The sequence below is a fragment of the Acanthochromis polyacanthus genome, chromosome 9 (genome assembly GCF_021347895.1).
Source record: "Acanthochromis polyacanthus isolate Apoly-LR-REF ecotype Palm Island chromosome 9, KAUST_Apoly_ChrSc, whole genome shotgun sequence".
Classification (NCBI taxonomy): Eukaryota; Metazoa; Chordata; class Actinopteri; family Pomacentridae; genus Acanthochromis; species Acanthochromis polyacanthus.
In genome coordinates this window covers 20,336,528-20,361,952 of record NC_067121.1, presented here as the reverse complement: position 1 = coordinate 20,361,952, position 25,425 = coordinate 20,336,528, and the positions used below count along the sequence as shown (strand labels likewise).

Genomic DNA, 25,425 nt, shown 5'->3' with positions numbered 1-25,425 from the left:
AGGTTAATTGATTACTCTAAATTGCCCGTAGGTGTGAATGTGAGTGTGATTGTTCGTCTATGTACGTAGCCCTGTGACAGACTGGTGACCTGTCCAGGGTGTCCCCTGTCTTCGCCCAAGTCAGCTGGGATAGACTCCAGCACCCCCCGCGACCCTAGTGAGGATAAAGCGGTGTATAGAGGATGGATGGATGGATGTATGTCTGGAATGTCTCCCACCAAGATTAGGAATGAGCCATTCTTATTCTTCCAATAAAGCTAGTGTTTTACAGCAGCTGAAATTACCAGCTGAATATCTGTAGGCATGTAGGCAATTAACACCAGGGTTAAGGGAAACATACCGTTGCTCACAAGACCGGCACACCAGTACAATTCCTGAACTTTTGCATAACCTGTCCTTGCCTGTGGTATGCTAGCCATGTCAATATTGTATTACAGAAGCTGACCTTCTATCTGCGCTCAACGGTCAGAGCCCAGCTCATGAGACAACCACTGACTCACTCAGTCACCAACAATCTCTTATAAGTCTGTGTTTTTTTGAAAACTGTAAAACTGTAAAACTGTTTATACTTGACCCACTGCTTCAAATATTGCTGCTGTCTATCTGATGCATTTGTACTTTTCTTATTCTATTTTTATATTGTAGTTTACTTAATTCTCATGCTTAATTTGTCTTTTTTTTTATTATCTTAACTGTTTTTCTGTCTCGAGAGCACGAGCCAAATTTCATTATCTTTTTGTCTAACCTCAATATGATGGCAACAAAGCTACTACTTAACTACTGTAAACTCTGTATTTCAGAAATTTTATATTCTAACCATGTTTTCATGTGGATATCGAGTTTGGTATGATTTAATACACAAAGTACAATTATCTGTAGCTACTTTGGTTAATCAGAAGGTTAAGTAGCATCTGGATTCTGAATGTATTACTTTCCCTTGCAAGGTTAAAGTTTGATAGATTATTTGGCAGGTGATAACTGGTAGCACTGCACAGCAATGTATCAGAAAATCATAAATGTACTTTAACAATTTTAATGCAGAAGATTAAACTAAAGTAACTCCAACAATGAGACATGTATTTGACCGAGAGAAGTAGTCTTATATTGTCATCTAGTCACTGTTGCATATTGAAGAAAATGTCTAAAAATGCACTGTGTGGAATACAATTGTCATTAGAGATAAGTGCAATTTCCTTTTCCCATTTTAATATAAACACTAAAAGACTTCACTCTTGAGTGACCCCAAGATTCTTCCTGACCTGCCACTACTTAATTGTCAATTAAAAATTTCATTTAAAAGATGAATTACTGATACAAACCAGCATTTCTCTACAAACAGCATGTGTCAGAATTAATTGATGCAGAATTCTGGAGTAGGTTAAACACACTGAATGCAACAAGCCTCTGAATATGCAAAATAATGAAGCAAGTTCAGGTTGTTTTGACACCTTCCTCCAAAAATTGGTCTTCTGACATGAAAATACTAACATGGAGCAGGTGAATAACGCCTGAAATGTAATAAATGAAATGTGTAGCTATGGGGAAAATAAGCTAAAAATTGATGGAGGTCAAACTGCCCTTGCGGGACATAAAGCAGAATTAACCCTACCAGCATGAACAGAAGACCTCGTGGATGAGTCAGAAGAGATTCACAGCAGGGTCACTGATCTGGTTTAAAGTAAACATCCTGACATGGTCGTGTCCACAAGCACAGCTGAATGGTGTTTTCTGATGGTAGAATTCAGTTTAAAAAGGTAAAGGTTTAAGGTTTCATACATTCTCACACACACACACACACACACACACACACACACACACACACACACACACACACACGCGCACACACACACACACACACACACACACACACACACACACATTATGTTTTTCTATCATTGTGGGGACTTACCATTGACTCCCATTCATATCTAACCCCTAACCCTAACCCTAACCTTAACCAAACCCTAACCCTAACCAAAACAATGGCTAACCCTAAAGAAACGTTTTGCATTTTACTTTTTTCAGTAACAACAACATGGCCAAGAAAACACTGTTTAAACTTGTGGGGCCCGAAATGAGGTCCCCACAAGTGACATAGTTTTTGGTTTTCCTACCGTTGTGGGGACATTTGGTCCCCCACAATGTAGCAAAAGCTAGAACACACACACACACACACACACACACACACACACACACACACACAAACACATACTGTGTTTTTCTATCATTGTGGGGACATACCATTGACTCCCATTCATATCTAACCCCTAACCCTAACCCTAACCCTTACCCTAACCCTAACCCTAACCAAAACAATGGCTAACCCTAAAGAAACGTTTTTGCACTTTTACTTTTTTCACTAACAACAACATGGCCAAGAAAACACTGTTTAAACTTGTGGGGACCGAAATGAGGTCCCCACAAGTGACATAGTTTTCGGTTTTCCTACAGTTTTGGGGACATTTGGTCCCCACAATATAGCAAAAACATGGGCACACACACACATACACACACACGCACGCACGCACGCACACTTTATGATCACATGTTGAGTTATTTTCACTTGCAGTCACTAAACTGCATAAAATACAGTCATTTGATTAGATTTTTTTTTTTACACACATATTGTTTTTATACTGGTGGCTGGTAGAATTGCACAGGGACTTGTCAGAATACCTTGAGTCACTATCCCTTGAATCCAAAGACCAAGTCTGAACCCTTGGTGTGCTGGTCGACTCAGATCTGACCTTCAGTAGTCATATCAAGTTGATCACCAAAACAGCCTTCTATCAGCTTGAGAACATAGAGTTAAGGGAATCATGTCCACAAAAGACCAGGAGAAGCTTATTCATACTTTCATTTCCAGTAGATTACTGTAATGGCCTTCTGACTGGACTCTTTCAAAGCAGCATTAAACAGCTGCAGCTCATTCAGAACGCTGCAGCTCAAGTGTTGATCAGAACAAATAGTTCAGAACACATCAGTCCAGTTCTACAGTCTTTACTCTCACTCCCAGTCAGACGTAGGATAGGGTTTAAAGTTCTGCTACTGGTCTATAAGTCACTGAGTGGTGTCTAGAATACATTATTGACATGTTAATGGAATATAAACCCAGTATGGCTCTGAGATCTACAGATTCAGGCCAGATAGTAGACTCCAGAGTAGACTGTCGTAAAGTGCATGTAGTTAAAGGGTTTGTTTTTAAAATATCTGATTTTAAAGTGCCTGACTTTAAAGTGCCTGAATTCCTCAATGTCCACATGTTTGATTGTCAATCAGCCAAGTCTTATACTGTCTCTTAAAACTGAATAAAGTGGAGCTTTCTCTGATAGCTATTCCTTTCTTGTTGGGCCAAAAGATGCTGCAAAGGGTGGAGCTCTGACAGGGTTGGAGTCAGAGTTTGTTTTAGTTATTGTCTATGTCATATTCTAAGTGCATTTATGCCGATTTAGTCAGCCAGGTCACGTTTTCCTCAGGTCTCACTCTGTTACATGTGCTAGCTAAGTTACCACCTCATCTTTTCTGTTGGTTTCTGAGAGGAGTGATTTGATTCATGCAGTCGCTTTAATATGTTTGTATCCTTTGCACCTTTTTGAAGAAAATTAAATATTTTTCCAGAAGAAATATCTTTATCACTGACTGATTGGTCCCTGAAACAGGCATTTCACTGAGAAAACTGAAGAGCCGCCAAGTGTTGCTCTTTAGTACACAAACTCTTGTCGGCCTATGAAGTGGACGTCTCTGAATGCAGAGTACTTATGAACAGTCTTACTGGCTCGTGTGGTGACGCAGCACAAAAGTGTTTACTGTGGATAATTAATGATGGTATGGTGTCACAGCCTAGCCACAAGACAGATATATGTGATTTATTATGGAAAGGCAGAACACACAAATTAATCCAAGGCTAAATTAAATTTTAATCCTTTGCAATGTGTTCATGCCGAGAAAGAAAATTGGAAAAATCTCTATCAGAAAAATGTTGCTTTAAGTATTGTATTAGTCTCGGGGTGGCAGCTATTTAACAATGCATTCTAATGCCATTTATACTTGGGTCAGGTCCAGGTCAATTGACACAGTTCCAGCTTGAAGGACCTGTCATACAGGTCCATGACGGACTCACAATGGAGCATATAATTGGCTACATTTAAAAGGATTACAGCATGAGTATAATACTGTACACATTTAACTATTAAGCAAATAATGAATACTTGGAGGCATTGTCTGTCTACAAACACAGCCATTATTTTAAACATAGCCATTTCTTTGTGTTTTGGCTTTTCATGTACAATGCCAATGCATTTTAGACCACTGAAAACTGAACTCTTTGAAAACTCCATATTGGGTGAAGACATTCAGGAACTGTTTTTGCAATGTAGACTCAAGGGAAAACTGGGTTTTGGTTCAAGGTTACTTTATTTATACAGATGGGTAGACTTGCTTTGCAGAAAAAATATCGTATTTGGCATTCCATTACAAAACACACATTGAACCTGACAGGCAGTTACTTGCTCGACTGACAAGACAGAAGACAAAAAGTGCTCAGTGTTCCACTATTCACCATCATAGCAGCAAGAATAGGTAAAAAGATAAGATGAATAAAAAACAAAACAGGGGTTTGGCTTGAGAAGTCGGAATTTGTGCCATCATTCTCTTCGTGTACATGATGTGATTTTGTGCAACGGCAGATGCAGTCAAAATAGTGCTGGTGCTAATTCTATAAGAGGAATTTATGCATGTCTTAAGTATACTGTTCCACTGTTGATGAACAGAGGCAACACAGAGAATCAGTCAACACACAGGATTCCCCTGATCATTGATGAAACCATGATTGGTCACCTGAAGGAACCGGTAATAGCCTTATTTCAGTGAGGGAGTTATATTATCGCTGCCTGTTGTTTGGACCACTGACCTGTATTAAAAACACCCCCGTATGTGTGGACTGGGCCTACGATTAGTACGTTCTCTAAAGAGAGTGGATAAAAAGTAAAGCAAAAGTTGCAATTTCAGCCAACAAAACCAGCCTCTGTCTGAAATAATGGACTAATGGCCTAATGGACTAATGGCGGATGGTCAATATTATTTGTCTTAAATGTCACAACTGTGGAGTGACTTGTTTTTAGTACAGAAATTTCTTGTTTATGTTGTTGTACAAAATACGCCAAATGATCTAATACCTTAGTAAGATAGCCTGTCAGCCAAGTAAGTCTACACTACATAGATAGATAGACAGATGGATAGATTAGATATATTGGATCTTTATTGATCCCTCACCAGGAAAATTTGCAGTGTTACTGAAGCAACGACAGAAAAAAACAGTGCAAAAAAGAGTAGAACATAATACACACAGTGCACAAATACAAATAGATGCTTTTCTCATTTAAGAGAAGAAATGAAGAGTTCATTTGCAAAAACTGATTTTTTCACTGAATTTTCAGAAAACATTTTTTTATTGTTTACTTGAGATAATATCCATCAAACTGAAGTTGAGTGGATTTGACTCAGTAGAAAAATACATGACAAAATAGAGAAAAAATAAATTATCAGTGTTATTAATATTATTATCTCAAGTAAACAATATAAAAATGAATTTTCTGAAAACAGAGTTACCTGTTTTTGCAAATGAACTCTTCAAATACACTCTATCGTTAAAAAGTTTGGTGTCACTCAGAAATGTCCTTATTTTTGAACGAAAGGCAATATGTTTTTCAATGACGATAACATTAAATTAATCAGAAATACACTGTAGACATTGTTAATGTGGTCAATGACTATTCTAGCTGGAAACGGCCGATTTTTAATAGAATATCTACATAGGGGTACAGAGGAACATTTCCAGCAACCATCACTCCTGTGTTCTAATGCTACATTGTGTTAGCTAATGGTGATAAAAGGCTCATTGATGATTAGAAAACCTTTGTGCAGTTATGTTAGCACATCAATAAAAGTGTGAGTTTTCATGGAAAACATGAAATTGTGTGGGTGACCCCAAACTTCTGATTGGTAGTGTATATGTTTACAGTGTTACGTACAGAAAAATATAATACAAGAATATGGTCCTGAGAGAAAAATAAATATATATCTATGGTTCATGTTCAAGGGCTGCACAGTATCGTAGTGGTTAGCACTTTCGCCTTGCAGCAAGAAGGTCCGCGGTTCAAATCCCGGCCTGGGCCTGGGATCTTTCTGCATGGAGTTTGCATGTTCTCCCTGTGCATGCGTGGGTTTTCTCCGGGTACTCCGGCTTCCTCCCACAGTCCAAAAATATGCTGAGGTTAATTGGTTACTCTAAATTGACTGTAGGTGTGAATGTGAGAGTTATTGTTTGTCTGTATATGTAGCCCTGCGACAGACTGGCGACCTGTCCAGGGTGTCCCCTGCCTTCGCCCGAGTCAGCTGGGATAGGCTCCAGCACCCCTGCGACCCTAGTGAGGATAAAGCGGTGTATAGAGAATGGATGGATGGATGGATGGATGGTTCATGTTCAAGGCGTTTGTTTTTTTTTAAAATTTGATTTATGTGACTCACTACAAATTAATTACAAATCAATTTTTAATGAACCATAGCAAGATGATTGCTATGAAAAACACTGCTGGTACTGTTGAGAGTTTTTTTTTTTTTTTTTTAAAAAAAGCTCCTTATACTGATAGTCTGTGTAAAATGTACTGCTGTGTGCATTTCTGAAACTGAGGCATTAGGTTAGGTACTTTAATTTCCATTCCCCACATTTCCTCTTGTGACATTTTGCAAAAGTTCAGTTACTTTTATAGATCTTTATCACAAGCAGGTCAGAAAGGACTGATGAGACAGAAAATGAGCAAAACAAGAGAAATCTAAGCAGAGCTCAGCAATGAATACCCAAAGAAAATAAACATGCATTGTCAGAGGAACAAGGAACCTGTCACACAAAGAGGACAACGTTGAAAGGAAAAAATGGGCGGAAAAATCAGACAGGCCATATCAAAGGGAATTCGAACAATGTGCTCTAATATGTCCCTTCTTTGTGATTCAAGCTTCCAAGATTTTATCCTTGGTGCAAAACAAGCAACAACCTACGGGGCTCAAAAATGACGCCAACCTGGAGGTGCCCAAAGACTGCAGTTCCTGGAATGGGCACTTGATGCTGACTCCAAAACATAGACTGTATAATAAATGCATAAATAAATCTTTATTATACACACTATGCTTCAAAAACATGTCAATTCCTATAGATACCTCTATTTAAATGTCCAACTTATTGGACAAAAAAATGGTTTCGGTATTTATGGCAATTGCAATTACGAATTTAATTACATCTCCCCAATTTAAATGATATTGAGCTTTAAAGTTATGGAATAGAAACAGTGCTGCCACTTTTAGTCATATGATGCCATCATAGAAGTGTCCACACTGTTGCTCATTTTTGGACTAGCTGGGAGTTATGCAGAGTCAGATGCTGCCAAGAGTCAACACACTGAGCTTCAAAGCTGCTTGTCAGGGAAACTATTAGTTTGTTCATCTTTATATACAGTCTATGGTGTAAAAGCAAATTAAAAATATGTGCTGCAACAGTCATGGCTAAAAGGAGCGTCGACTAACAGGAAATGAACAGAGGTTAAAGCACCCATTCTTAACCTGCACCTCTTCCCTTTGTTGCTTTATAACTGCTTTGGTCTTTGCTTCCATTATGAGTCATAACAAACCGCTCAGACAAGTAACCTTTGGGGTCATTTTTTATGGGAGGACCGTCTCCATGAATGAATGGTGAATGGTGAGTCATAAGGCAATTATCTTTAGTATTCCACGAAAAGAAAAGTTATGTAATAAAGGAAGTTTTTCTCTGCTGGTGTTAACAGCCTCTCAGTTATTTTCATGTAGTCAATCAGGGCAGTTTAGCAGTCAAGACATGCCAAAATCATGATCTCCAGTAGCAAGGAGCTGAAGGTCATGGAGGATCATAGTGTTTTTAGCCCTGAGGTCATGAGTGGAGATTGTCATGACAATCAGAAACTGCAAAAGGTATAGAAAATTATAAAACAGAGACATTTCAGCCATTTGTTTTTCCACCACTTAGGATTCCAGACTGCGCAATGCAGACTGACAGCTGAGTTATGAGTAGAGAGACCTTTGGATGAGAGCAAAACAGCCCCAGATACAAAAACTTTAAACAGTTGCAAATAAATAAAGAATTAACTACACAGTTGGTCCTCGATTTACGTCAGAGTTCCATTCCTACAGATCGATGTCAGTTGATTTTCGCTCCACATCGGAACTCCGGCGAAAATATCAACAAAGCCATTATGCGCGTCACGATATCAATCAGTTCTTCAGAACAGTCATGAATACCAATGACTTTCATGCTAGTATGAGTCATTTTACAAGAAGATAACAGAATATGTTGCATTGTTTTTACGATTTCAGTTTATTGCATCTCTTTTCACCTTTCATGGGGATGGCTTTCCTCCAACTGAATTTCCTTTCGGGGATGAATAAAGTTATTCTGATTCTGATTCTGATTCTTCAAAGCACTGCCATCAGAAGAGTCTGACTTATGCTTCAGACCCAAAATGAAGGACAAAAAATGAGCAAATGCAATCTAAACAGCTGCTGATCAATATTCTCTAAAGAAATGGTTTAAAACATTAGGAAAGACGTTGAGATAGCTGAATGTGGTTTTTGGTTTGATAACTTTAATGATAGATTTTGCAAAAAGAAGCTGTAATCTTCATGTCATTTTTCAAGCTTTTTCTTAAGCACCTCAAAGGTGAACCACTCCAATAACTCCAGATAAGTACAGGTTGAGGCTTTACTTTTCTTGTCAGAAAAAGAAGTATTTTCAGATAAATGTCCTGAGATTCAAAAGGAGGCGTATTCCAACCAATCTTCCATTCCAACCAGAGAATCTGCAAAAAAGATGATTTTCACAAGGACGTGAGATGAATAATATTCCTTACAGATGGTTCATTCTTTATTCTTCACAGATGATATTTTCCTGTTGTAGTGCTGCCCATACGAAAGGCACAGTTAGCATGTTTAGGATCTACATACCCGCGACGCAAGACTGACGCAGTCTTCTTTGTGCACAACAGCCTTCATGTTATATAATCAAGCCTTCACAATGTCAGTGTGACACAAATCAGTATTCTCTTAGCTTTTGCGATAAAGAAACAGGACTAGTGTCAGCATACAATAGAAAAATGCAAAGCTTTATTCCCTTTTATGATCATGTCTCTGGGTAGTCAGTTCACAGCAGAACGTGGTTCTACCTTTCATTTGCTGAAATAGCTAATTCTTGGTTGACTAGTGAGGCACACGTGCTTAATGCCAAAACAAATTACATTAAAACAGAATAGACCTAACTCGTTAAAAAGGGAATATTTATGTTGTCGATTTGTTCTGCCTGTGGTTTGTTCACTCTATTGATTCTTGGATTTCTGCTGAAAACAGAATAAAGCAAAAGGAAACATAGACACAATGATGATTCTGGAAAAGAGAGGATTAGTTGTTACTAATATCTACAGCTGACTACTGTATGGTCCTTGGATGGGGAAGAACTGAGTCATTGCCTGACACAATGGGGTGACTGGACTTACTTCAGGGTCTGTAGTCCTCATTAAACACTTTAGATATTTGATGAATAGGAGAAGGAACTGATAACTTTTACAGCTGAGTGACTCCTCTGGTCTCAGAGGTGAAATCTGTCACAGACTGCCTCGAGTAATAAATTCAGGATGTGGACAGTGTCCTTGGAAGTAAGAAGCACTGTCAGAAACGCTGTATTAAAATTAATGTATGAAGAGGAAGAGTCAGACTGCTGGATTATTTCCAACATTGTACTTTCAGCTTCAAGGCAAAGTGTGTTTTTTGTGCGGTGTGTCAGTCTTCAATTTTCCTGAAAGATATGTTTAACATAACATGCTTTATTGTATTACACAGAACATAAAACTGTTATTTTGTTTTCAACAGGGACACATCCCACATATTCACTGCAAGTAGCTCTGATAGGAAAATTTCATAAAAATATGTATGTAACATCCTCAACACACAAACACTGTGAACTCATTCAGTTGCAGATTAACAATGATAAGATTCACAGTCAAAGTTGAAGTAGAAGAACCGATATGGAAATGACTCCCCCTGGTGGATGATCACATCTAGTGAGTGCAATCATGTCTTAAAAACACCATAAAGAGTCATTCCACTCATGTCATACTTCAGCCTCTCCACGACTCTGTGGACTTTGTGTTGTGGCCAGCACGAAGGAGAGCAGATATCTCAACTCTTTTGACTTCCATCTTGATACAACTTCGCCGGAGAACAAATTTATATTAATGACACCTGCCTATAAGGTAGAACTTTCAGTTTGTTTAATGTAATTTTTCAGTCTGAAATGTAAACGTCTCTAAAGATCATGAAACCGAGTGAAACAGAACTTTTGCAAAGCCTGGTAGAACCTGCAGAAAATATAATAATAATAATAATTATAATAATAATAATAATACATCGAATTTATATAGCGCTTTTTGGTCACTCAAAGACGCTTTACAAATAGACAGAAGGGAAGAAAAAAATTAAGCAAAAGCCAGATTAAACAAGTGGGTTTTTAGAAGGGTTTTGAAGTTCACAATTGAGTCAGAGTTCCTGATGGGTGGTGGAAGTGAATTCCAGAGTTGGGGGGCAGCGGCTGCGAAAGCTCGGTCCCCCAAAGTCCGGTGCTTGGTACGGATGGGTGTCAGGAGGTTTGAGTGTGCAGAACGAAGGTGGCGGGAGGGTCACTGTTGATGGAGGAGGTCAGAGAGGTAAGAAGGGGTCAGGTTACGGAGGGACTTGTACGCGAGGAAGAGGAGTTTGAAGTGGATACGGTATTGAAACGGGAGCCAGTGAAGCTGTTTGAGGATGGGGGTGATGTGCTCCCTGGAGCGGGTGTGAGTGAGAAGGCGAGCAGCAGAATTCTGGATATATTGTAATTTTTGCAGTTGAGTGGAGGCAAGACCAAAGAGAAGGCTATTGCAGTAGTCAAGTCTGGAGGTAATGAAAGCATGAATGAGAATTTCAGCAGTGGTGAGGGAGAGTGAGGGGCGGAGACGTGCAATGTTGCAGAGGTGAAAGAAAGACGTTTTGGTGACATGCTTGATGTGTGATTGGAAGGAGAGGGTAGGGTCCATGATGACGCCGAGGTTGTGTGCAGAGGGGGAGGGGTGACATGATGACCACCATGAAATAGTGGATGCGAGTGAGTTGTGAATGGACTGAATTTTGGAGTGAAAGGATGTGAGGAAACTGTTGCATTTGTCGGTTGAGAATGTGGAGGTGATGTTATCCTTAGGATTGGTGAGTTTTGCAAATGTGACGAAGAGGGTGCGGGGGTTGGAGGAATTGTAGTGGATGAATTGTGAATAGAAGTTGGAACGGGCCTTGTTCCAACTTTGTAAGCTTGGACGTGAACTGTGAGTTGGGTTTTCCTGTAGAGTCGTTCTAATTGTCTTTCAGGAAGACAATTTCAGGAAAAGCAGACGTCTGCACAGTCTTATAAAAACCACAAAGAAACTTAAGACCTAAATAAGCTTTTAAAAAACATTAAATCCTCTGGGGAAAATCTCTCCATGTATGTTTCCTTGCAACTCTCTACCTGCATCTCACACTGGCAGAGTGTTGACGTTTAAAGACGCCAGCATTTCATACATTTACTCTTTCCTGTTGCTAATGGTTAAACTTGTGTTGTGACATTGTTCTGAGCACTGTTAATCAGTGAAGAAGGCTGTTGTTTGACACATTTCAGTTCAGTTTTGATAATGAAAGACACAAAGGTTTAAATGTTAGGAACCTACTGACGTGATGCTTGACATAGCTGCAGCATATGTGAAAAGTAGTAGATAAAAAAGGCAGTGGAGGAGCTATGGCAGAGCAAGTCTAATCAATAACATTTGATTTGTTTTTTTGGCTTCACCTGGTGTCTTAACTCACAAATCCTTCTGTTGGTTGATTTTCTTAATCAGATATCTTGGTCCTTGGGTGATGATTTACAACAGCGTCTATGAGGGAAAAACAGAACTAAAATAATACATTTTGTATAGACAGTTTTAACTATTCATGCTATGCTATTCAGTATCTGCATTATCTGTAAATCATGAGCTGGCTTGGCGAATGATGGGGGAATGCAATTCAATTCAAAGAACTTTATTTTTCCGTTAGGAAAATGCCACAAAATGGCATACTTAAATGCAAATAGTGAAGAATAAGATTTGCAAAATTTGCCCTGAGGGTGGTGGCTAGAGACAGGTCACCAATTTAGCATTTGGGTCTCTGAGGAGTGCTTGGCTACTAAATATAATGAAGTCATGACATACTTGATAAATAAAAACTGCAAAATAAATGCCCTAGCCCTGGATCCAGATTATGTTCTGGGGCAATTGCAAAACATGACAGTGAGGGTCAATGCTTGTTTTCAAACTCTACTGTGTTATTGTGTATTTACTGTTTTTTATTGATTTGTTGTATGCCAGTTGAACATAGCCTTGCTAGGTGTTGCTTGCTGCTAGAAAATGACTGTGTAGTCTTTTGAATTGCAGTTTGCAATTTGTTTGCTGTTCGACCACTTTTAGAAATAGACTGATCAGTCATTGTCAGGCTCAGTGATGTTTAAACCTGCAATATTTCACAGATTTTGTTTGGAGGAGCTGCATTATTTAGCCGTGGTTTACGACAATGCCTATGCATTTGCTAGCTATGGTAGGTAGGTGTCTACTTTATGCGAAAGATAAAAAAAAAGAAACATGCCATCAACTCTGAAAAATAAAAAAACAATGGATGTTTCACCAAGTAAAGCCTGCAGTTTCATCCAATCGAGAGCCTGTCGCTGCTCTGCAGTAGGATCAACTTTGTTGAGCCCCCGGTCAGGTTAGACTTCAGGAGAACATCAACACTGAAGAGGCCCATCAGCAGCACTCGTGCCATCCCATTAGCTGTAGGTTGTGCTTTTGCAGTCTACCAACAATGAGCTGAGACAGTGGTATTGCCACCATTCCCCAGTTTCACCTAATTAATTGTAAAACACACACACACACACACACACACACACACACACACACACACACACACACACACACACACACACACACACACACACACACACACACACACACAAACAAACAAACAAAATCACTACAAGCTGCATGATGGTACTCTATCCTTCTAATTTCTGCTCAAAATCTACCAATAACAACTTACTTCTGAAGGTTTACAAGGTGTTGTTTCACCCTCACTTTTGACCTTACGGATATCAGTGGGAGAACGGTTTGTGAGAACCTTTTTCATTTCCATTAACAAAGTTGGAATGTCTGGAAAACAATTTTAATGAAAAAAGGAATTGGCTACAAAACTATACAGGTGGGAACCATAGTGGCTACATGCTGTGTAATATTTCTTTGGCTCACAAGGCAGACTAATTTTACAGGTCTTCACATTTGAAAGATACAGTCTCTACCTATTACCCATCCAACACATTTTAGGAAGGAAAGCTTATCTCTGATCAAATTAGGGTAAGACTAGGATTGGGAAATTGTTGGCAGCCACCAGAGCCGTATCTGCCAATACAACACATACTATACAACAAAACAGATGGAAAAACCTGTAAAATAATGGACAAACACCAGACTGTATCTGACAATGTGGGATTCAAGACAAACCAATTTCCTCTGAATGCATTAATTTATTTAATCTCAAATGAAGTGCACATGTATGAATTCATTCTAAAATAAAGAAGCGGTTATTATTATTTATTCTATAATAGATCCTTATCTTTAACTACCATGTTGCGCAGTCTGGCGTTTGCACATGAAAGGGTAAACGTTTCATATAGATTTAACCAGCAGAGAAAACAAACTCTCTATTCAGTAGATTCAAGTATTTCAGCGTCACTGATAAGCTGCTGGTACAACAGTGACATCTGGCGACCAGTACGGAAGCTGCAGGTCTCTAATGTGGAACGCGGCTTTCTGGGACGCATTCCGTTACAGTATATGCGACTCATAGAATAAAATCTGCTACATACGTTTTTAGTCAGTATATACTGTAAATATATGTCTTGCGTAGTTGTATTTCACTGTGACATGTGACTAATAAATGAAGTTTTAGTTAAAACGTCGTCATTAGGAGATCAGTGAGGTGAAGAGAACATATAACCGAACGCAGCCGACCGGTTCTCGGTCACATGCTAGTCAAGCTGGATCAGCTGACATCAGCCTGCTTCTCCTTTTGATGCACTTCCTCCTCCGTTGACTGATAGCGCTTCTTGGGACAGTATTGTTTCGTTATCGGAGCTTTACTGGCATCAGATTTTAGATTTGAGCCAAGTAGACCTCGCTGGTCCAGCAGGTTAGAGCGCCGGATAGATGCTGCTGGAGTGGATGATGAACGGGCACGCCATTCTTTATACGGGGGTCACTTTGGCCTTCTGGAGTACCATACTAATCGTCGGTAAGGTTATATTTCCCTTAAAAATATACAGAATATTCCAACGAGTGAATGAAATAATGTATAAATTAGACTTACTACATATAGATTGTGTAGTCAGACGTCGTGTCTTCGTTTCAAAGCGCATTTCTTTGCGTTTGACAGGTATCACTGGGGACCTGGCTAAATCTTGGGACTAGAGCGATTCCGGCTCTTTCACTTGCTAGCTTGTACTAGTTGGTTAATTTTCACCTGAATATTAGGTTATTGATGCTGGATAGTAATTGGAGCACCAACGCATGAATTACTGCTGAATATTTTTTTTAAACTTATGTGTTGACATTTATAACAACAGGCCTCTTTTTGCGTTACAGTTAGCATATAGCTAGCATTTGCTTAATGTTAAGCTAATGTCATTTGGCTCGTTGTTAACCACATATCATGGAAGAGCCTTAAACGCTGGATAGCAGCGTTTGCAGTTTATCTTTACTAGCATCATACATTTTGGTGAGAGTTATTGTAAGATACTTGGCGGCTTTTCTTCCTGTACTAAGTAATTTGGTGCAGCTTAGTTAAAGCTAGCTGGTTAGCTGCTAGCTAAACTAGCGCTAGCAGGCTAGCTGGTCGTGTGTTCAGCTGACAGATTTTATACGGGTCCAAACAGGAACTGTTTTCACGTGAGCGTGAGGTATCACACTGAAGCTACAACTTCTTTCCAAGACTGTTGCACACAAATGTGACTATGTTTCACATCTGGGAACGGTTCTATTGATGTGGGAGTGTCTGAAATAAAGGGATCTGTTTTGTTCACTCACGAAGCTTTAGTGTAAGTATACCTCTTGCTAGATAGTTATTTCACATTCACAATAAAATGATCTGTTTCCACAGGTATCTGCTATACCATATTTGACCTTGGATTCCGCTTTGATGTGGCATGGTAAGTAGTTATGGCACACAGCTCCTGCAGATGAAAAAAAGATGACTGGTGTGTGATGATGGTGACAGCTGACTAGGAATTTTGCCAGATTTGACAGTCAGTGCTCCATTTTTGTTGGATGCTAGGAGCATTAATGCCACAATAGAACAAAGCAGAGTTTTAGTTATGGCATTAAACACACTCTATTGTAGTAACAAATCTGCTACAACTTTTCCCTGGTTGCACAACTGTAAAAATAAGGATATAGCGCCTTACAACATATGGTAGTTTCAGGCTGACTACTACAGCAGATACTACACACCACTGTTAAGTATTTCCTTTATATGTATCCATCATGGACAACCCCTCTCACCCACTGCATGACACTGCGATGTCTTAAAGTAGCTTTTTCAGCAGTAGACTGAGATACCTAACCTGCAAGAAGGAGCGCTATCGCAAGTCATTCATTCCATCTGCTATAAGACTTTATAACCTCAGCATCACTGGCTGATGTTTACACAAAACTGGGCTCTATCACATCATCCTTTACCACATAATCTGCACAGTTCTTGCGCTATTTGAGTCTTCTTGTACTTCACATCATTCCATAATCCACTTTTTTCCATCCGACACTCCTGAACATATTGTGATTGTTTTTATGATTATCATTATATTGTTGTTTATTATCGCTTATTGTTGCTCTACTGTATGATGTATGCTGCTGTAACATTGGAAATTTCCCGGGACACGGGGAGTAATAAAGGATTATCTTATCTTATCTTATCTTATCTTATCTTATCTTATCTTATCTTATCTTATCTTATCTTATCTTATCTTATACTGCAGTGCCAGATTCAGAGATTGCCTTTCTCTTTGATAGTGCAATAGTTTGCACAATAATGTCTTTTTTTGTTATTGCACTTACAGTTTAAAGCGTTCTAAAAATGTAACTTTGCTTTCTAAGACTTATTTATACCATTTTGCTAAGTAAAGGCTACATTTATGAGACCGGTAGTGTGTTTATTATTGTGCTGGGGTTAACAATTTAAGGCTGCATCTTCCCAGATCTGTATGTGTCTTGCTGAAACAAATCTGAGATGTGAATGAAACTGTGATTTAGGATTTGATCTGTACCTAATTCTTGCTTGAGAACATGATACTGTTACCAGGATTATTCCCTTATGTTGGTGCGGGAGCTTGTCAGTGGCTAAACCTCAGTATGCTTGAAATTAAACAAGTTACACAGCAAATCGAGTTTTGACCTATACTGCCATTTAGGAAAACAAGACATGGTGTATGGCGTATATCTCACCTGGAGCACAGCTTGCGCCTCAGTTATTTGTTTGAATCTTGCACTGTTAAGTTCAACACTGACTATTGCTGAAAAGTTAGTTTTAAACAGATGATTAACTCTTATTTTTATCCTTGCACATGTTAATTTTACAAGGTCATGTAAATACTGGAAATGTTTACTTCTTTACTCACAGGTTCCTTACAGAGACTTCTCCCTATATGTGGGCCAATCTGGGCATTGGTTTGGCCATCTCTCTCTCTGTGGTAGGAGCTGCCTGGTGAGTAACACAGCCTAGTGTGCATACTACTGTCTTCTGTCAGGTATTTTTAATACATTCAAACTCAGAGACCGCAGCACCAAGGCTGCTCAGTTGTTTTATCATTTCCAACAGCTAATATCTTGAAAAAAAATTGTGGCAGTAATCACAGCAATACAGAATGTGGCCATTTAATATAGATGCACCTACAACCAAAATGACCTTGCGCTGAGCACAGGCGTGTGTTATACATATGTACGGATACTGAATTGCGGGAATCGATGGGACTCGGAAACACCGCCACGATTTATTAATTATTCCAAAATCTAACCAATTGATCCTTGTTTCACTTCTAAACTTCCCTGAAAATTTCATCCAAATCTGTGTGTCTGTTTTTGAGTAATGTTGCTATCAGACAAACAGACGGACCAACATGTGCCAGTTGTCACATAACTCTGCCGTTCCTTGACAGAGCAATAATTCTGCATACACTTGGATTAATTGATGATCACCTAGAAGTAAATTGCGTTTTAATATTAAGTTGGGTTTAACAGTGTCAGGTATTGGTGCTGATGCTTGAAGACCTAAAATGGAACAGTCTTTTATGTAAGAATTTCCTTTTGAAGTTCCTCTTGAATGTCTATAAAAAAAGAACACTCTGTGTAGAAGTGGAACTGGAAAATCTGTCTATTAGAAGTACAGCAAACCTTTTGAGTGGAGATGAGTTCCCCTTTAGGTTCTGTAATTAACTGATGAATTGTAATCTGTAATGCCAGTGTAGTATTTTTATGCAAAAACAGACATTTTGAGGAGCTTTTTTTTAAATTTTTTTTTTTTACACCCAGTCACAGACAGACCCTGGCAAACTAAGCTGACTTCAAACAGCTTCCACTGACAAGGCTTGACAGCTTCATTGCCTCATTAACCCTCACTTAATCTGTAAAAGTTGAACTTGAACACACCATAAAGACCACAGCTGAAGGTCTGCAGACTAAGATTCATGGACACTAAGGGACCTGCACTGAAAACAACCTCACAGAGAGATTACCGAAATCGGCCATCTTTTTCAACTAGAAACTGTCTCATCTCATTATGTGCTTTGAATTCAAATTGTGATTATTCGTGATTTCCAAGAAGCACATCTTATATTGAATGGTTTTCTTGAGCAGAAGTGAAAAAATATAGAGAAGCTGGACTGAATGGATGGAATTCACGGGGTTTACCAGCCGGTAAGAGGGCAATCTCTCACTGACTTCCTTGGATGCAGAATCTGCTGAACAGCTCCAAATAAAGGCCGGCCAGAGCAGAATGCTGCTTATAGTGCTGTTCAGCTGTTTTATCATCTGATCTACAGGTAGCTGGATTACAGATTTACACCTGACATTTGCTCGTGTGATTTACTCTGAATAACTGATCTGTCTTTCCTTGGTTTTACAACGCTGACTTATAATAAATGAGCATTTTACGTATGTTTTGTATTTAACTTTTGTAAGATTCTGTTTTAATTGTGATCACTTCCTATAGAGCAGAAACACACTGCACTTGTTACATAGTTCTTATGTGTAATTTGCATTTGTAATTTACTAGAAGATGAAGAGAGAACTGGCTGAGTTACCACTTGTATCCTGAGTAATGCCCGGTACTTATTTGGAGTTAGGGGTTTGATTTAGGCATTACGCTGCCATGTAATGATTTTGAGCTTAAATTTGCGAATTGTAGATTTTATTCTGATAGTTCTGCATCATATGAAGGTTGAATTGCTGGACCACAGATTATTTTGAATGAGTTTGTGAGCTGTCTGCAAATAACGACAGTATGCACTGTGTAATTCTCACAAGAAGTAAGACTTTCATTTACTCGCTTCTTTTTTGTGTCGGTGCACATTGTATATGTTAGATTAGAAATGTGCTGTCACAGTGTGTTTCTAACCTGCTGGGTTATAAAGGGTCTATTTATAAGGCGGAGTGACATTACTGCTGTGTTTTGGGTGCTTTTACAACTGTTTAGTTCTCAGAAGATGTTTTCATACTATGTATAAAAGGTAAATAGCTTTTTATTTTTATTGTCTGTGTTTTGTTCAAAAGATGAAATCATCTGAGTCTTTTTAGCTTTACTTCTCCTCAATGACTTCATGCATTTTTATTTTGTTTTCCAGGGGGATCTACATCACTGGCTCAAGCATCATTGGTGGTGGTGTTAAGGCTCCACGAATCAAAACTAAAAATTTGGTCAGGTAGGCTCATTTCGATACGTAGTAGTTTAGACAATTTCTGTGCAGCTGTCATCTATTTTGTAATGTGTTAGCATCTTTGAGTAACTATCAGAGCATTCGATGAATTTAGGTTCTCTCTAACAACAATAACCTACAATATTTTTCCCGAAATCCATAGCAGCACTTTGCAGAGACTTGGTAGTAATCCCTCTTTTCCCCTCGTACTGTTTTTCTCTTCGTCTCCCTGTAGCATCATCTTCTGTGAAGCTGTTGCGATTTACGGGATCATCATGGCTATTGTCATCACCAACATGGCTGAGGTAGGTAACAAGCATTTCTTTTAGTTTTGTTAATATAAAAAAAAAAACAGTTTTATATTTTGTCTTCATTTGGTTGCAAAGGATACAAGTAAGAAGTGCACAGGAGAGGCACAGCATTAATATTAAGCTTGAGTCATAAGGGACAGAATGAAATGCGATTTACCAACAAGTATTGGATGGTTGTTTTTCTAAAAACTAATATTTTTCGTCTTGTAGAGGTTCAATGGAGACACCCCTGATACCATCGGGGCAAGAAACTACCAAGCTGGTAAGATAAAAAAAAAACATTCTGCATCATAACACATTTTTACACTGAAAACTGCACTGCATGTTTATGATGTTCAGTGTACATGTAAAAGTGTGTGAAATATATATATATATATATTTTCATATTATGTTTATTAAATTTTCATTTTTATGCATTACAGAACAAAATCACAATAACAAGACAAAAAATATAAACAAGAAACAAACAAACAGAAGCTGCCAGACAAGAACAATCAAAAAAAAAAGAAAAAGCAAGGCAACTGATTATTTGACAAGCACAAAAAATACAATACAGTTCAAGTAATCTGACATTGGGCAAGAAAGGGTCCCCACACTGCATTGTCAACACGGTCTCACGGGGATTCGTGAAACTGTCACGTCAGTTTTTGTTTCGGTTTCGTGCGCACCAACACAATGTCGTCATGTTTTTCATGCCGCTCACCACGAGCGAAACCCGCTGTGGTAATCACATCTGAAAGTGGTTTATACCGGCGGATTCATGACGATCTAAGCTGTCCATTGGCGTTTGCGGCCGCCGCTGCGGCCAGATGTCTGGCAGCCGCAATGGCGGCCGCGGCGGTGGCCGCAAACGCCAATGGACAGCTTCGATCGTCATGAATCCGCCGGTATAAACCACTTTCAGATGTGATTACCACAGCGGGTTTCGCTCGTGGTGAGCGGCATGAAAAACATGACGACATTGTGTTGGTGCGCACGAAACCGAAACAAAAACTGACGTGACAGTTTCACGAATCCCCGTGAGACCGGGCTGGCATTGTGTCTATGTTGTCTGTCCTTATTATTCATATGGAGACGCTCCATTTCAATAACAGAAACCATTTCCTTGAGCCAGTGTTCAAAGTTTGGAGGAGTAGTGGATTTCCACGCCAGCAAAATAAGTTTTTTGGCCACAACCATTCCTAGCTGTAACGCCAACCACAAGTCCGTTGTGTATCCCAAGTCCATTGAACATCCAAAGACTGCGATGTTATGGTCTGGTTTAATGTCTATAAAGTAGCACTTAGAAAACCACTTAAAAACTGCAGACCAATGTGTGAAATATAATTTGTCCCAGTGAATAACCATGATAACTAATGTAGAAGGCAGTATTGATAAGAATAATTGTGCTTATCTTTTTTTACTTGTATATCTGCAGACCTACTTTACAGGACTGGGGATGAATTTTTACCCACATTAAGCCAGTGTGTATAAACGTGTAGAGCTGAAACGATTCCTAGAATCATTTAATTAATTCTATTACTAAAATTCCTTGAGGGAAAATTCTCTGAATCAAGGCTTCGTTTAATCCATTACGTACAAGACCCCAGGTCACTAACTGGTGGATCGCGGATTTTAAATTTGATGGGACGCTTCTATTTTAATTGGAGCAGCTTTTCTAGTGTTTACAGCGCTTAGCTGATCAGAGGCCTGAACTATGAAGGCAGTTTGGCAGAGTCAGGCTTTCTTTATGAGTCGGCTCGACAAACTAAAACCTCAGTCAGAGTTAACAGGTATGAAGGTGGTTTTCAACTTTCTTTGATAACTCAGACTTTCTGCTTCAAACTCTGCCACGCAAACAGGAGAGTTTAACGCATCACTTGCCTGGTTTTCCACACAAAATGAACTGATTGCAAACAAGTTGTTTTAATGGAGAACAATGAGGAACATAAAAATTTGTGAGAGTAAAAAGCGATGGAAATGATGTAAGACAGGAATGCTGGTGGAAAACTGCTAAACGTGTGTGATGTATTTATTTTACTGATCAGTGCAGCTGATTATTTCTAACAGACAGCTGCACAGTAAAACTATCAAAACTTCATATATTCAAAAATGACTTTGTATTGAAGTGCATGTCGGTCTGACACTGTCTCATAATGAAGGAAATCAAAGTAAAACTAACTGATAGAACTACTGATAGAATCTTCTCTGTAATGAATACTAATAAACTAATCAGTTTTCTTCATTGTGTTCTATCAGTTGCAGTATCAGCAATTTAAACAGACCAAACATAAAAACATTTATGTGATTTCTGCATCACCAACTAAACACATGTGGGGTTCCCATGGCTTTAGTACCCCTGAACTATACAATTTCCCTGTTCTATACTATTTATGTACAATACCCCTGTACTATACTATATATGTGTACTATACACCACAGATGTCCGCCCATGTTCCACCCGGATGATTATTTTACGTGTGCTCACTTTTGCTTTTGATGCTGTAACGCACATGCCAAGCACAGAATCCGATGACTCAGTTAGTCACCAGAATAATAGAACACTCGATTACTAAAATAATCAATAGATGCAGCCCTATAAATGTGTAAATCCCTCTTCTAGATGGAAACAATTTGGGTTGTAGAATGACATTCTAATGCAAAGTTGAAATTTTGATATTGTCAGATATACATGCCTGTCAGTACCTGTAATATATCTAAATATCTGCATTTAATTTCAATAAATATTGCAATACTGGTTTAATACGTTTCAAAATAAAATCAGTTTTGACTATCTCTAGATGCGTATAGAAACCAAATTTAAAAGAGAGATTTAATTAGATTCAAGAAATTTGTCTGAAATTAAGCATTAATATTTGCTCCTGACACATTTGAAAATCTAACTTGGAACTTGATTTTTTGTGGGCAGTTCTGCTGTGTATTGCTCGTAATGATCTTTGACTCATCGCTGTCTTGTTCTTTTAGGCTACTCCATGTTTGGAGCTGGTCTGACTGTGGGCTTTTCCAACCTTTTCTGTGGGATCTGCGTCGGCATTGTGGGCAGCGGAGCAGCTTTGGCAGACGCCCAGAACGCCAGTCTCTTCGTGAAGATTCTGATTGTGGAAATCTTTGGCAGCGCCATCGGCCTGTTTGGTGTCATTGTAGCTATTCTGCAGGTGAATGAGACATGCTTTTTTTTTAGTTTTTCCTCAGGGGAGGAAACTGTATATGGCTGTTCTCTGTCCCAGTAGTCAATAATGGATGACCGTTATTACAGATCTCTGAAAAACAGCAACACAAAAATGGTTATTATTTCCAAAAAGGTCAAGTTAGATGTATCTTGCATAGATGTAGAGATTTTAGCTGTTTGTGCTAAAAATTCTTTCTTTTTTTTCTCCCTCAGACGTCGAAAGTAAAGATGGGTGACTAGAAGATGCATTCACATGCTGAGAAGAGAAATACACTGCTGGAATAATAAGATGGATTATTGTGTAAATACATCGTAAATTATTTAAATGTCTCTATTTGCCTGGTTTTGTTTTTAACCATCATTCATTCAAGAGTGGTACGTGCATGTTCTCCTGTTGTCTTTAGGGAAACACGAATGTTGGATAGGAAAAAAAATGTGCTTTTATTGTGCATTTCTTTGTTGATGAGGTGATATAAATACGTGTAAGCGTTTATCTGGATGAGTAGTACAAGCAGAAATGTAAATGTTGTGAAGGACTGCAGGTGAAGGCTTGTCTCCTAACACCAGCCCGTCTGCAGTTTTAAGATACTGACATTTTGCAACTGCATCCCATGGATTGATTCACTCTCTGAATTAAAGGAGAGCTTTATATGGGTTGGCACATCTCCAAAGCATCATTTTCTTCTCACCACTCTTGCTGAATGGTAGTTAAAAATAACACTAGAGTATTTGAAAATATTTGTGTGTGTGCGTGTGTGTATGCTGAACATGTGATCTCTCTCTTTTTTTTTCTTTTTCTTTTTCCTGTGAAGCATGAGGTTGTTTATCATTGTGTTTGTAGCCTGGTCTGTCAGTTTGTGTGCATTTTTTTTTTAATCTCTTCTTTTCTCATAAGGAAGTGGTCCTTAATCCTCACAGTGGCCCAAATACAGTACATCGTAATAGTGATGGTAACTTTCTGAAGTTCAAATTGGAGTCTTGATCTACAATCGTTGCTAAAGTCACAGAATAGTTTTTGGGGAGGCCAAATGGAGACCGGTCCCAGAAGAATGTGGCATTCATTTCCTTAGCGGTGGAAAATATGAAGCCACTCCATCAGAGCTGCCCATATAAGATCAGTTTGTCCAAGATGTGACTCTTCATGTAGTTTTTATGTTGATATATCCAAGGTAGGGTTGTATAGTGTTGGCTGAGAGAAAGCCAAAAGAAACCCTTTTCCCGTAGTGTTGTGAATAGAAATCAACAGATTTACACTGAAACAAAAATGACCTCAGCATGAAATTGAATTTTAGGAAATCTAAAATGTCAAAACTGCTCTGTCATCTTTAACCTGAATTGTTCTCTGACAGGAAATGAGAATTTATTATGCCACCATTACCACCTACTCATTAGTAACTGTTCATTGCACTGGAGGATATACAGGGAAATAATTCTGTTTAGATGCAGTGATCCACTGACTCTGATTATTTGGAAATCTCTGCTGCTCTGTTTCCCAAATGTGGGTGAAAAGTATGGACTCTTACTTCATATAATCACAAATCCAGATTTTTAATAAACCCTTATATACACAAGCATTTAATTTCACAAATCTCCGTATTGCTTTGTTTTAATAAACTCTTGTTTTGAATGTACCTGTTAAAGTTTGATTGCAGAGTCAAAATGTCAGCTGTTCACATCTGTGTTTTTGCATTGTTTTCTAACATTCCTTAAAGTTTCCTTCATGTGTGTGGCTAGAAACTGGTGTTAGACTCCTGCAGCGTCACAACAAAGCCATCATTCAATTTTTGAACCATTGTTCTTGCCAGCTGATGGTTTCAGTGTTTACATGTGTTATGCAGACTGTTTTTCTGCTTCATTTCCTAATCGTTTGGCTTTCAGCAGCCAGTAGAATATAGTGGAAGTGGGCTCAGAGATGAAAGTGTTGAAATGCTGCAACATATAGTCTGATGTTTGATGGTGACATATGGAAAAAGTTCTTGGTGCATCATTCCACAGAGATGACAGACCACGGTTAATTGTGAATCGTCTCATATCTTTCCTTGTAATTTTTCCTCCATACTTCTTCTGAAAGAGTGTAAACGTTGAACCAGACGTGGGGAAAGGGAGTTGTCTAAATGTCAGGTGTCAAAGCAGTGACATCATCTTTGGTGACCCAGGCTCTGTACCGGACCCCAGGCTTTCAGTGACTGTAGATGGTACTGTGTGTACGTTATGTTGACGTGATGGTGATCAGCAAATAACTCGCTGTTTTTGACATTGTGTATAATATTAACAAAATCAGACTTTTCTTCTGGCTTCATAAATGTCCTCGAGAAAATAAAATGGTTCAGTCAAGATTTTTTGTCATTTGCATTTATCATTAATTCTGTTGTTTTATGAGCAGCTACTTACTTTCAACGCTGCTGTTTGAAATGTGAGCTTCATGTGAGCTCCTCCACTGACACCTTGAATGTGTCATTGCAGTGCTGAGTTATGTCCACTAGGTGGGGCGCTAAACCACAACATCTGTCCAGATTCAAGTGATGCTGAACGCTGAAAACTCAGTAGAGGAAACGGTTTAGTCTCCTCTCACTATTCATCATATGTGTTGGTTCTGTCTAGCTGTTTGATCATAATGAAAACCAAGCCATGTTTGTGTGTTTTAGTCCAGCATAATAATGACTGATATTTCCACAAGCCTTAAAATTATAGTTTTTAAAGCGTAACTTAATGTAAAAATTCCAGCAGCGATTAAATGAAAGCGATAATACAGAGTTTAAATGTGTTGTGTGTGTATATGTAAACCATTTTTAACAGAGTCATATCAGATCTGTGACTGATTTTGA

The 25,425-nt window shown here is 38.7% G+C and overlaps 1 protein-coding gene across 1 annotated transcript; it reads left to right on the top strand.

Annotated features, from left to right (window-relative positions):
- The first annotated feature begins 14,184 nt into the window (after positions 1 to 14,184).
- atp6v0b (ATPase H+ transporting V0 subunit b) lies at positions 14,185 to 24,934 on the top strand. The gene is made up of 8 exons (XM_022191164.2): positions 14,185 to 14,451; positions 15,316 to 15,364; positions 16,831 to 16,914; positions 19,049 to 19,126; positions 19,356 to 19,425; positions 19,642 to 19,693; positions 22,396 to 22,586; positions 22,814 to 24,934. The coding sequence occupies exons 1-8, from the start codon at positions 14,367 to 14,369 to the stop codon at positions 22,838 to 22,840; spliced, it is 636 nt and encodes a 211-aa protein (XP_022046856.2). The 5' UTR covers positions 14,185 to 14,366; the 3' UTR covers positions 22,841 to 24,934.
- The last annotated feature ends 491 nt before the right edge of the window (positions 24,935 to 25,425 follow it).